The following is a 13,079-nucleotide window of genomic DNA, read 5'->3' on the forward strand; positions in this document are numbered from 1 at the left end:
GGGGGAGTATAACGAGGATGAATTCAGATCAGGTTAAGTCATTGGATGTTTTGGGAATTTTTCCATTTCAGTTTTTAGCTCCATGTCGCAGAATTACCTGCAGACTCTCCTTCAGCTGAGGAATGAGCATCTTAAATCTGTGGACTGGGTCAAAGTCTTGCTGTTGGCTCAGGAGCTGCTGCTGCTGCTGCTGTTGTAATGAAGCTTGCTGCTGTAACCCGGGCTGAGACATCGGCCCGCCGGACTGCGACATCGGCCCGCCGGACTGCGACATCGGCCCGCCGGGCTGCGACATCGGTCCTCCGGGCTGTGACATCGGCCCGCCGGGCTGCTGCTGCTGCTGAGACGCCATCATGATCCAATGAGATGATACCGACGGAAGAAGAAGAGTTAAATATCCGGTTCACTGTTTTTCAAAATAAAAGGGATTCTTTATCCTGGAAAAAAATTTGATGGAGAAAACATTTGTTAATTGTAAAAGATGCAGTAAATACATTTGATAGTATAAACCTATATACAAATAATAATAAAGTGTACAGCAATTAATAAACTGTAGGAAAAGTAAAGAAGGAGCATATTTATTGTCTACTAAACTTGAAATGTCTAAATAATGTAATAGTTTTTGCTATTTTCTCAGTTTTAAAGTGTTCTATAATAAACAAATACGTGTTGTAATATCCATAACAAATATTAGAGGAGGGTAGTCTTTTAATAATCTACACAGTTTTCAAAATGAACATTGATTCCAGTGAGCACCGCCCTCTTTCTGTGATGCACATAATCATCAGCACATCATTCCCACTAATACCTGTTCATTGTACTACAAGGCTCCTATGGAAATACATTGTACATAAGATGTGTGTTTTTATCCAGGTTATTTTGATGGTTAAAGGTAGGGTAGGTAATTCACTTCAGAAACACTTTTTACACTTTTTTTTAATATATATTCCATGGAATGCTCTTAACATCCCGATAGCAATGAATATATTAAATGCTTTGACAATAAATACATAACAAAAATTCATCTGTGGAAGCCGTGGCGCTGTAAAAAGCACGACCATTTTAGCCGCCCCGGTAAAATAACTGGATGGCGTACCTGCCTCGTGCACAAACTTATCTCGTGCCCTCATTGGTCATGTGCGCATTCGTGTGTTTTGGAGGAGGGGCTCTGTAAGGAAGTCTGAATGAAGCAAGGGGCAGATTTTTTTCGGCTGCGTCGTGCGTACTTTCAAATTCTAGCGCACTCGAGCTGGTTTCTCCATTCTTACAAACCCTACCTTTAATATCTTATTCTCAGTTTTCTATATGTTGTGTTTTTCATTGTACACACACGTTGCAATTGCAATAACAGTGAGGCAATTGTGTGCGAACAATTGAAGACAACACAATGTAAAAATTTTATTTTTTAATTAAAACATTATAGTATTCAAATCAAGAAAGCATGTCACGCTGTAAATTAATATAAAACAAGTGGGTCTACTTTTCATGTAATGTTGATAATAAAATGTGTTAATATTATAATTGTTTTAATGTGGCTGTTAATAGATTATTTGAGTATTTTACTTCTGTAACAATTGGTACTACTTTATTTACGAATTAGTTAGCAATGTATTATACTTTCCAACATGTATAAAAGATTATTGTTTTCAAATATTAGCCCATTTGTGAATACTACTCATTTAAGCATTAATTTAACTTATTCAATTCATATATTTTGCTGCCCTTAGTAAAGAGTGTCATGATGTTTGGTATTTGTGGGATTTCTTTGTGAGAACATTTAAATGGGGGCATGACAACTGGTTTCAAAGTTTTCAAACCCCTTGCTAATCAAATGTTTTATAGCACTATCTTACTTGAATGTGTCATTCGTCTCAATGCTCTATTTCTCTGCAGTTGTTTTTAAAACATATAACAAACCCACAGAGATAAAGAAAATAAATCAACTTAATTATTCTTGTTTATTGGGCTGGAAGTTCTTTGCTATTTCATTTAGTTTGAGTGATCTTTGTTAAATCAGGATTTTTCCTTTGCGGTTTTCTCGGCGGTGTCTTGAAGGCACTGGCAGCAGCAGCGCAGTATCGGAGGAGGGAGGCCCTGCAGTCGTTCAGCTCAGAAACAGAAACCCCGTAGCACAGCAGCGCCATTCAGAAACAGTATCCAAAATGGCAGGAGCTGATGGAGACGACTCTCTCTACCCTATCGCCGTTCTCATTGATGAACTGCGAAATGAGGATGTTCAGGTAAAAACCCTAGCTTTGACTTAAATCGTAATATGTATTGTTCTGCAAAATTGGGCCATTTTAACGTATTCCAGGCGCGCATTTGATTAGCAGCTAGCTAACTGCAAGCTAACGTCCCCGGGCCTATCAATGGATCCACTGGGCGCACCCAGCTTTGCTAACCTAGCTAATTTGCTGTCATCATTTACTGCATACATTGTCAATCTGGTGAAATGTAATTGTCGGTGATTGTATTAACTGAAATGTGAAGATAACAAAATGGGTGTGACAGAAAAGCTAGCTAAGTCATTGGTTTAGCTGCTAGCGTTGAAGCCTCGTATCCCGGGATGCTAGCTAATTGACTAAAGTTTACAATCACAACAACCGGGCGTTCAAGGCCGCAGTGCGTAGAGCCGACTATATTCAGTCGGGCTATTCCTTGGCAGTTGACGTTAAGCTATCATAGATTGTTAAAATGTTGTTTGTTAGCTAACTAGCTATTTGTTTTGATGACGCTAACCGTCACTGAGATTGGACGCTACCTGATGTACTTTTCTTGTGAGTCATAATACTTGAGCTAGCTGGGCATAGTACATGTGAAGCTTAAGAATGTACACAGTTCATTAAACGCGCCCAACTTTATTGTGAACTCCTCACTCACGATTGTCGTTTTTATGTACAGCTTCGTCTGAACAGCATCAAGAAGCTGTCCACCATTGCTCTGGCCCTTGGTGTCGAGAGGACTCGCACTGAACTCCTTCCTTTCCTCACAGGTAATAAAGTGCATCATCTTGCCCATACAAATCACCTGATGTTCGACCAACAGAGGTTATGACCTCAATGTTATTTTACAAAGGGTCGTCACATGGAGAACGTCTGAGTGTGTTGTACTTTAAATCCTTCCAAGCTGCTGCCAAAATTTGTCGTTTAATATTTTTTTTCAGACCTAAATTGATATTCTCTCTCGTTTTTCCTTTCTGTAATCTCTTAGACACCATCTACGATGAAGATGAGGTGCTCTTGGCCTTGGCTGAGCAGCTTGGCAATTTCACCATGTTGGTGGGAGGGCCAGAGTATGTCCACTGTCTCCTGGTAAGTCACTGAAGAGTGGATTTTGATTAATGCTATGGCCACATAGACGTAACATGTATATCATGCTGAATCATTTCATGTCATAGCATTCCTAGATTGTTAGTCTCTTCGGGGGAATAATGGATGAAACCTTTTAGCTTAGTGAAGTTGAGCAATCAATTTAAAAGCTTGCTTATTAGTTTTTTTGTAGACGATACTCGTGTTTTCACCTCTACATAGCCCACGATCCCTTTTTATAGATGACCTAAATCTGAAATATTGTCTATAAAGAGTATAAGCTATTGGTGCTTTATGTATAACATATTACATATACATACTCGTTAATGTCTTGTACTTGCTAATAGTTGAAAACTTATTTTTTTAATGCACAGCCTCCTCTGGAGAGCCTGGCTACAGTGGAGGAGACAGTAGTCAGAGACAAGGCTGTGGAGTCTCTGAGGAAGATCTCTCAGGAGCACTCTCCAGTTGACCTGGAGGTCCACTTCGAGCCTTTGGTCAAGCGGCTGGCCAGTGGTGACTGGTTCACTTCTCGCACATCTGCCTGCGGCCTCTTTAGCGTCTGTTATCCCCGTGTCTCCAGCACCGTCAAAGCTGAGATCCGCCAGTAAGTGGATTCTCACCAAACACTTTTTACAGTGCTCTTATTTCAAATGTGTACATTATGGTTCAAATTAGGCTTCTAACCAAATATTAAAGCCTACCTTTTGTGATTTGTTTTGGGCATATAATTAGGTTTGGTCAGTCAGTTTTCAGTGATGTAATCTCTGTTTGTGGTTGTCTCTAGGCATTTCCGCACCTTGTGCTCAGATGACACTCCTATGGTGCGTCGTGCTGCAGCATCTAAACTGGGGGAGTTTGCCAAAGTCCTGGAGCTTGACTATGTAAAAAGTGACATCATTTCCCTCTTCACTGCTCTGGCCTCTGATGAGCAGGTACGTTTCCTTAATGTCAAATTAAAGTGCTGTTGTATTCTGCTTCCTGCAGTCCTCTCATCTGTTAAGCGTGGTGAACAAAAAACTGATCCCATTGCCTCTCTTTATCAGGACTCTGTGCGGCTCCTCGCTGTGGAGGCTTGTGTCAGCATTGCCACTCTGCTGCCTCAGGAGGACCTTGAGACCCTGGTGATGCCAACCCTGCGCCAGGCTGCAGAAGACAAATCCTGGAGGGTCCGCTACATGGTTGCTGACAAGTTCTCTGAGGTAAGCAGCAGACTCCTTTCCTCCTTTCTAAGGGTGCTCCAATCTGTATTTTAATGCCTGATACCTGGAAATGATCAGCCTCACAAATATCAGGGGCTATTTGAAGCAGACAGCTGGATACAACTGACACGTTTTTCAAAAAAACACAATTACAAAGAGAAGGGATGCTAGGCTGTGGGAAGAAAAGGTGCCAAACAAATGCTGAAAGAAATGAGGTGCATGTTAGGAAGTGTTGGCACATTTTGCTGTCGAAGATCAGGGCGAAGTAAATATTTACACTTTAGCGAGAAATATTTCTTATGAAACACATTAGGTGTGGGCTTTTGCCTCTAGTCAGTACAACTGTATCTGTGGTCAAAGTAAACGATAACATCTGTTACTAGTGAAGAAAAGAAGACGCTGAAAGATTCTTTAATTTCAGTGCCTATTCTGAAGCATTTTTAGGCTTTTATAAATGGAGAACATGCATCAAACAATCAATATGTAAACGTGTCTTTAAAGCTGTAATCTTTCTTCTCTGACACATCAGGGCTTCTGGTTAGTAATCATTTATTTTATAATCATATGCTAGGCTGTAAAAATCCTGTCACAGACCCCACTCTGAACTCATTCCAAAGAGATTCAATGTATTTATTAAATCAGCCATTTGACTGTTGGTATGACCAAAAAACATTTCCCAGAATTCACTTGAGTTTTAAGGAACTATGTTTCATTTGTTTGTATCTTTCATGTCTGATGCAGGAAATTAAGTATCGTGTGTGATGTGGAGGGCGTTTCAAAGATATTAGGAATGTTTAGCTGAATTAGTGTTCAGTCGTAAAATAATATCTTTTTTTAAATGTTGTTCCCATCAAGCATTTAATGTGAATGTGTTGAATGAATTGTCTCAACAGTAGTTTGTATTAAACCTGACTTGGGCAAAATGGTTAACCCCAAATTGCTCCCGATTGGATGTGTGGCACCTTTTGATATGATTTTTTTATGAATGGGGACTTAATTGTTTATGTGCTTTGAGGGGTTGTGAAGACAGAATGCTGTCTGTTTTTTTTTCTGACTTTTTGAATTGAAATGTTCACCTCATGCTTATTTAGATACTGACTCGTGTTGATTCTCTCCAAATGTAGCTCCAGAAAGCAGTGGGACCAGAGATCACCAAGAACGATCTGGTGCCAGCCTTCCAGAACCTTCTGAAGGATTGTGAAGCTGAGGTCCGCGCTGCTGCAGCAAACAAAGTCAAAGGTCAGCAAATAAAGCCTGAATACCAGAAAACTACTTCTGAAAATGGCATGAATTGAAGGGTTCAAATGAACTGGCTTCAGCTTCTTGTCTTGTCCGTTTCATATTTTATTGACTGTTTCCTTTTCCTTTGGTAGAGTTCTGTGAGAACCTCCCAGAGGACAGCCGTGAGCAAATCATCATGACTCACATTCTGCCCTGTGTCAAGGTAAAAACAAAATCGCATTGTGACATTTCTTTGCTCCTTCATCTCAGGTTAACAAAAACTCTTTGCTATTAAGCATGGAAGAGGACTGGAGGCGTGTCTTTTGATGGTGTTCCCCAAAGGGTTTCTGTAGACATGTGGGGGTGTAACATCCGCTCAAAAGAAAACTGGTTTTTGTTTTACAATTTGGCTATTTTTTTTAATTTTTTTTTTATGTTGTCCATTTTCACTGATCATTTAGTAACGTAATAGCTGATATGAGTCCAACAGGTTTTCAAAATGATGATGATACAAACACAGTTAAACAATATTACATATATCATTCATTCGGATATAAGAACAATTGTGTAAAACTTGGCTTTGTTTACAAGCTGTTTTTCCCCACTACACTTAAATGCCCAAGATGTCCAGATTTAGCAGTAAAGTAAAATATCAGTATGACTAAAAAAAGAAGTATCACGTTTTTAACTGAAATCTTCTAACAAGATATTGGATGAAATGGAGTATGGACCCATTTCTAGGATTATAAATATTTGTGCTGCTCTACAGTGATGACCTGTTCCTTTGCTTTGATGCTCTGATGGCTCACTACCACCTGTAGAGACACTGAAACACCCTCTAAGATAACCCTAGCTATAACATGTTGGCACTTGTATGTAGCACAAGACGGTAAAAGCACTTTCTGTGCCAGTGTCTGTCAGATTTTGAACAGCAGGTGGCACTGTTGTTTTTTCTTCCACAATGAGTTCAGTCGTGGTCTCTCTTATTGCACATTCTTATCATTGCAAGCTTTTGTATTTACTTAAAGAAGTGGCAAGGGTTAACATTCGGTTACATTGTTGGATTGACAGACTTGTTTGTTATAGGTAGACGGTCATTTGGTTTACCCTCTTAACATATCAACAGTGGAACAAAGTAGTACAGACGGCAACAGACTGACACACAAACTTTAGAAAGCTGTACAAATAAAAGGTCCTACAAATCTATAGTGCATCTTTCTTTTAATACAATCTTCCATTGTTTTTGATATAATCACTGAACATGTTTGAACTTACATTATGCTATTCCTGTCTTCATCGTACTGTTAGTGATTCCACCTTCAGCACTGAGCTGCATGACTGTTTGTCTGCGCTAGTATCACTGCTGCCACTTTGCTGCATATTTACACACAAGTGGATTATAGCCTCCCTCTCAGCAGTGTGTTGTGATTATAACCAATAACAGTGTTCTGGATGTTTGTTTACGTACTTTGTGTCTTAACCATTTGTTTGTGCTGACCTCTGTCTCCTCTGTGTCTCTGAACAGGAACTGGTCTCAGACACCAACCAGCATGTGAAGTCGGCCCTGGCCTCCGTCATCATGGGCCTCTCCACCATCCTGGGCAAGGACAACACAATCGAGCATTTACTACCTCTGTTCCTGGCTCAGCTCAAGGACGAGGTAAACCAAACGCACACTTGTAATAGTAGGCCTCCATGTCTCTTCAGGGGGTCCGCGGGGTCTTAAAAAGTATTAGAAGTTGATAAATCAATTTAGCGAAAATGAAGGCGATTAAAAAGTATTAAACGGTATTTTCCAAGTTTTTACATTTTGTAGCTTGTTTTCAATAAGTATATAAATGGTCCAAAGAGGTTGTATTCTACAGTCTGCCTGAATGTAATCATTGCGTAGGTGTGTAGTGTGATTCTTTGTAGTTTATTTATGGCATCCCGTTGGATTTGACGTCATCTGAACAGGATTGCTTGATAGCGCGCGAAGGTCCGTTTACGCCGGTTGTTAAACAACATGGTTATGTGGAAATGCAAGTTTGCGTCCAAATGGTTGGAAGATAAGGAGAAAGTACAATCAATACTGTATAATGTGAGGTAAAGTGTCGCCAATGTAACCGGTTAACTCCAAGTGGTGATGAGGTCTTAAAAGGTCTTCCATTTGACTTCAGGATTCCTGCAGATACCCTGCTCTTATATATTGTTCACTCCAGGCTGTGATTGGTTGGGTAACATTCACAGCTAAAACTTCATGTGAAGCTCTGAGTTTGTCCAACTCTTTTGGATGGTAGTGATCCTTCTGACTCAGTGTAGAGCCACTTAGGTGTAGCCACCACATGTACCTGGCTGAGTGGGAGGGTGAGTCATTGGGTTGGCAGCCCGACTGCGACTTTACAATCAGAATATTGAATTGTTGTGTCTAGAGGGAAGCATAATGAAAAGCTGGACACCCTGCAACTAGATACGTCTTTGCGAGATACATTTTAATTGTATTTACCTTTTTAAGTAAGTAGTACATTTAATCAGAGGCTTTTTTCCCAGCTGACCATGTAGCATATACAATAGTTTTGAAGAGTAACCTGATGCATCCTTTCATGAGCCTGTCTGCTTTGCATTTCAGATATGTTGTCACTATTTGAATGATGTGTTTCTGGAGCGGTTGATTTAGTTATTCTGCATGAAGTTACAATGGGCTGGGTTTTAGGAGAAGAGTGTACAAGAACATCCATCAGCTGACGTAACAGGTTCATCTAGAACAACAATGGCTCTGTCACATCTTGTCCTATGAATACATTTCCACGAAATGCATTTACATATTGAGATAAGGCAAGAGTTTGGCAGGTTGGACACAAATGTATATCCATGTTTAGGGAGGCTGGAGGCTGTCAGTCCTTTCTCTGCCTGCTTTAGTCCTATTTAAAGATGGCCCCATTTCCTCACAGCTCCAACGCAACATTAAGAGTGTCTAATTAGATTTATGTCCGGGCTGACAGCTTTGACTTGTACGTTTCAATAATGCAACGTGCTGAGGACAGCTTAAAGAGAGCAAGATGGAGACATTTGCAGATGTGCTATTCATTTAAAAGCTCAATTATTTTAATTCTTACCGTCCCTTCTTGGCTTCTTCTCAGTTCCCACTCTAACAACCCTGACTGAGTATTTCAAATCATTGTGCACTTTCGGGCTTCTGTTTTAGGAATATCAATTGTTTTGTTAAGCTATTCCAGTTGTTAACATGTTCAAACTTAAATTAAAGCAGATGTCCTTTTAAGGAACTTTTCTAGAAACCTGGGTTCATATGTCTAGATGAAACTTCTTGGAAGTCTAGTTTGTTGATAAAGAGTCAAGTGGCTTCGCTGGAGACAAGAAAATGATAGAGTAGAACACAGTGTGAGTTGTTCATATTAAGCTCAAACACTAATTAATTTAGATAACCGGTTTGAGATTGAAATATTAGTTGGAGTAGGGGGTGTAAACGCTCAGATAGCAAATGTCCCTCCAATGATTGGAGTAGTTCCATATAGTCAAAAGTGGATGGTTTGAAGAAAAGTGAAGTTTCTAAGGAAGCGAAAGGCCCATGGTATAAGACTTTACTTTGAATGAAAAGCAGGAGTTGAAGGACCTTCAAACTTACTGCTCCAGTTGTTTGGGATTCACTCCTACAGGTTCCTCTAGTGTGATCCTCTATTACCTGTAGTATAAGGATTGTAATAACCCTCATTTTAAACCAATCATCTTGAGTAAGTCTACTTGGACAGCAGACAGTTTGTTTTGTACCTAAATACTTTGCTGTGATTAATGCGTGTTTGTGCCACAGTGCCCCGAGGTGCGCCTCAACATCATCTCCAACCTGGACTGTGTGAACGAGGTGATCGGCATCCGTCAGCTCTCCCAGTCTCTGCTGCCGGCCATCGTGGAGCTGGCAGAGGACGCCAAGTGGAGGGTCCGCCTCGCCATCATCGAGTACATGCCCCTGTTGGCAGGACAGCTGGTGAGTCATGGCGTCTAGCAGCACAGATGAGACCGTTTAGTCAATATGTTTTAACGGTCTTTCTTAACTACTTCCATGTTTAGAACCAGAGCATTTAGCAATGTGCAGACAACCGACTGACATCCAGGAAGTGCTCTAACTCCACTGTGTTTTCTCAGGGAGTGGAGTTCTTTGATGAGAAGCTCAACACCCTTTGTATGGCCTGGCTGATTGATCACGGTAAGGCACTTTTGTTGTAAGACATTACAGGCTATCTTTTATTACACATCCCACTTTCTTTTTGGCACTCGACAAAAATGGTTGCATAAACTGGGCTGCTTGCATAAGCGACTTTTATGGCAATCATTTGTTCGGTCAATTCCAAATACGCCCAAGTATTTTCCATTTTATTTCCTTTATGTTCTCAAAGCACAATAACCTCTGAAACATCCCCAAAGCGACTTCCTGGAGAAGGATTCCCAAAGCAGCTGCCCCTTTATTTTCCTGTTGGGATCCTTTCATTTGTCTTTGCCCTCGGTACTCTTTAGCAGCCTGAAGCTCCAAGTCAAGACTGTTCAATTTGACTATCAATGACTCGCCTGTCCTGCCTTAAGAGCATCAGTGCTCTTAGTCACCTGAGCCCGTCCACTAAGCAGACAGCTGTCCTCTTATGAAGGTGAACGACCCCTACAACCTGTAATACAATGTGTTTGACATCAGAGTGATATAACCAGGGCACAGCTGCTTCATAACTTCTATATGCGTTACTGAACACAATCTGCAGTTCATGTTGTGGCTCTAGCTGTGTTTAATGGAGTTCTGGATCCCAGTTGGGTCGCTCTGAGTGAGTTCATAACTGATCTGCTTTATCCTGGGCTCTTCTCTGCCGTCTGAACGGGTCTGATGGACCTCACACCCTGTTCCACCTGAGAACCTGGAGCACTGTCTTCTGCATGAATTTTCCCTCTTGAGTATACAGTGTTCTCTGCACATCAACTTCCAATTAGAGAAACACACACGCTCACTATTGAGGACAAAGGGCCACCTGGGTTATATCATTGGACGTGTGTGTGTCTTTAGCTGGGGTTAGGGCTGTGACACCCTTACATAAGCTCTTCAGTGAAGGACATAACCGTCCCTCACTTTATTAAAGACATCCTATATTTCACATGTCAATATAATCATGACTTCTGTCTGCTCTTTCATCTTAATGACTTCTCCGTTTTTACCCAGTATACTGAGCAATGTCTTTTTAGACTTTTCATCATAGGAATATTGTACAGTTTATGCAAACTATCAATGTATACATTTGTTTAAGCCTAAAGGATATAACTCTGAGTCCTTTATGATCTGTAAAGCATACAAAGAGTAGATTAATACAAAGGAAAGCACATTTAGGGATAATCCGCTTATATGGATCAAAATGCTTGAAACGTAATTTTTACACTGTCTGGAAAAATCATCCACTTAAAGCAATCCATCGGCCGGCTTACAGTGCTGGGGGAAAAGGCAGAAGTAGCAGCGAGCCAGTAAAAGCAGAGCTATGAGTTTAAATACTTTTATATCTATGTAACAAATGAGATGTTGATCTGCATGAGAAGTAAAGAAAACAGCAGTTATTTCCACTGTTTATGAAGCGAATCCAGGTGTCTTTGAGCAGACAGGAAGTGAGCGATGTGAGGTCCTCTCTGCCATGGAGAAAAAGATCAACTCGAGCACAGCGTTGACGCAGATTGTTGTCACTCTTATGTTCCAGTGTACGCCATCCGGGAGGCAGCCACCTGTAACCTCATGAAGCTGGTGGAGAAGTTTGGAGCCGAGTGGGCTCAGAACACCATCGTGCCCAAAGTGCTGGGCATGGCCAACGACCCCAACTACCTGCACAGGATGACCACTCTGTTCTGCATCAACGTGAGTCTCAGCTGCTACGGCTATTAGCTGCTAAAGCTATATTGGACTGATTCATTGTATGCCAATGTTCACTGAGTGACCCTCTGTATGCTGTGTCCCAGGCTCTGTCAGAGGCATGCGGTCAGGACATCACCACGAAGCAGATGCTGCCGGTGGTCCTGAAGATGTCCACCGACCAGGTGGCCAACGTGCGCTTCAACGTGGCCAAATCCCTCCAGAAGATCGGCCCCGTCATCGATAGCAGGTATGTGATTTCGGCATCGGGCGTTTTTTAATGGATCATCTCACTCGACTCAAGAACCAGAAGGACAGTTGGTCTGATACCCCCCCCCCCCCCCCCCCTCTCTTTCCCACAGTGCCCTTCAAACTGAAGTGAAGCCGGTGCTGGAGAAGCTGGCCACGGACACAGACATGGATGTCAAGTACTTTGCCCAGGAGGCCATCAGCGGTAAGCCTTTCTCTCTGCTATCAATATAAATGTATATGGAATTTACATGATATTAAGTAGCAAGAAATCTTATTCTCGTTCTCTCCCTTCAACAGTTCTGGTCCTAGCATAACCACCCCACCATGGCTAAACCAGACAAACTCCCAAGACAACAACGCAACAACACTTTTACGATATATTTATTGATGTTCAGGAACAACTGGTAAATGTATAGAGAAAGCTGTTAACAATTGTTTTTTTCTTTTTCTTTTGTTTACTGTCCAATAGTAGACCATGTCAACGCATAGCACAGGCTTCTTTCTTAACCTTCCGCTTTGCTGTAGATGGGTGCTTTAAGAAAGGCAAAGTGTCAAATAAATTGCATTAAGTGGTGCATGCTGACGAATGCGCTACTGTACTAGCAAGTACCCCCCCTCACACATTCCTCGCCCGCTGCTGTACCTCCACCACAGCTTACCAAGTGTCTGTTTTCGCTACCTAGCGCTATGCTAGTTCTCTGTGCTGCTGTGCTTTTCTCACATTGCTAGACACACACTTTGAGCAGCAGATGGTGCAGCAAGCTGTTTATTTTGCTACGCTTCCACCCAATTCAGGCCTTTGATAGCGCTCTCTCTTCCCTGAGACACTCCTGTGGCCCTCTGCAGAAGAAATGTAAAAGTCTGTGCCGGTCTACTTGGCTCTCTTTTTTTCCCACCAGAACAAACCTGTGTCTCCTCAATGCTTCACAGGATTGTTCTGTAATAAGCTCTGACAAAGTATTAATAGGGTGTCCATTACTGCAGGAAATCTGATGAACTCTCAATAATAGCATGTACTTCCAATGTACGCCCCAGCCCCCATCCCATAATAAAACATTATGCACCCTTACGTACACATTCTCCCGTCACTCGTTCTTTGAAAGCATGCACTTGTTCTCCATCCTGCAGATCCTTCATAGTAGGAATCCTTGGGTGGGCCTTTGTTTGTTGGCCCTATGTTTTTACAATCTCATGTAGAGTGGAGGACTTGGCATGGATTTAAGGCGGGGACGA

The 13,079-nt window shown here is 41.6% G+C and overlaps 3 protein-coding genes across 10 annotated transcripts in view; 1 reads left to right on the forward strand and 2 right to left on the reverse strand.

Annotated features, from left to right (window-relative positions):
- med29 (mediator complex subunit 29) overlaps positions 1–388 on the reverse strand; it is a 3,299-nt gene extending 2,911 nt beyond the window's left edge. Inside the window, exon 1 of the mRNA XM_010795047.1 lies at positions 98–388. Within this exon, the coding sequence (XP_010793349.1) occupies positions 98–355 (258 nt within the window). The 5' untranslated portion in view covers positions 356–388. The remainder of the gene's footprint in view (positions 1–97) is intronic.
- The window catches only part of gabra1 (gamma-aminobutyric acid type A receptor subunit alpha1), a 314,765-nt gene that overhangs the window by 112,335 nt on the left and 189,351 nt on the right, over positions 1–13,079 (reverse strand). The window lies entirely within an intron of this gene.
- Positions 2,114–13,079, forward strand: part of LOC104965971 (serine/threonine-protein phosphatase 2A 65 kDa regulatory subunit A beta isoform) — a 19,452-nt gene continuing 8,486 nt past the window's right edge. The window contains exons 1-15 of one of the 2 annotated variants that reach the window (XR_800607.1): positions 2,114–2,240; positions 2,902–2,992; positions 3,211–3,311; positions 3,683–3,915; positions 4,096–4,243; positions 4,355–4,510; positions 5,635–5,749; positions 5,884–5,954; positions 7,257–7,391; positions 9,537–9,710; positions 9,869–9,929; positions 11,446–11,600; positions 11,702–11,844; positions 11,957–12,048; positions 12,144–12,816. Coding sequence is in view for 1 of the 2 variants with exons in the window: in XM_010795046.1 (XP_010793348.1) it covers positions 2,163–2,240; positions 2,902–2,992; positions 3,211–3,311; positions 3,683–3,915; positions 4,096–4,243; positions 4,355–4,510; positions 5,635–5,749; positions 5,884–5,954; positions 7,257–7,391; positions 9,537–9,710; positions 9,869–9,929; positions 11,446–11,600; positions 11,702–11,844; positions 11,957–12,048; positions 12,144–12,160 (1,770 nt within the window). In the remaining variant the exon portion in view is untranslated. Of the gene's footprint in view, positions 2,241–2,901; positions 2,993–3,210; positions 3,312–3,682; positions 3,916–4,095; positions 4,244–4,354; positions 4,511–5,634; positions 5,750–5,883; positions 5,955–7,256; positions 7,392–9,536; positions 9,711–9,868; positions 9,930–11,445; positions 11,601–11,701; positions 11,845–11,956; positions 12,049–12,143; positions 12,920–13,079 lie in introns of those variants that run through there. The other variant, XM_010795046.1, reaches the window with a different exon arrangement.

The sequence above is a fragment of the Notothenia coriiceps genome, unplaced genomic scaffold, assembly GCF_000735185.1.
Source record: "Notothenia coriiceps isolate Sejong01 unplaced genomic scaffold, NC01 NC01_scaffold00037246, whole genome shotgun sequence".
Taxonomy (NCBI): domain Eukaryota; kingdom Metazoa; phylum Chordata; class Actinopteri; order Perciformes; family Nototheniidae; genus Notothenia; species Notothenia coriiceps.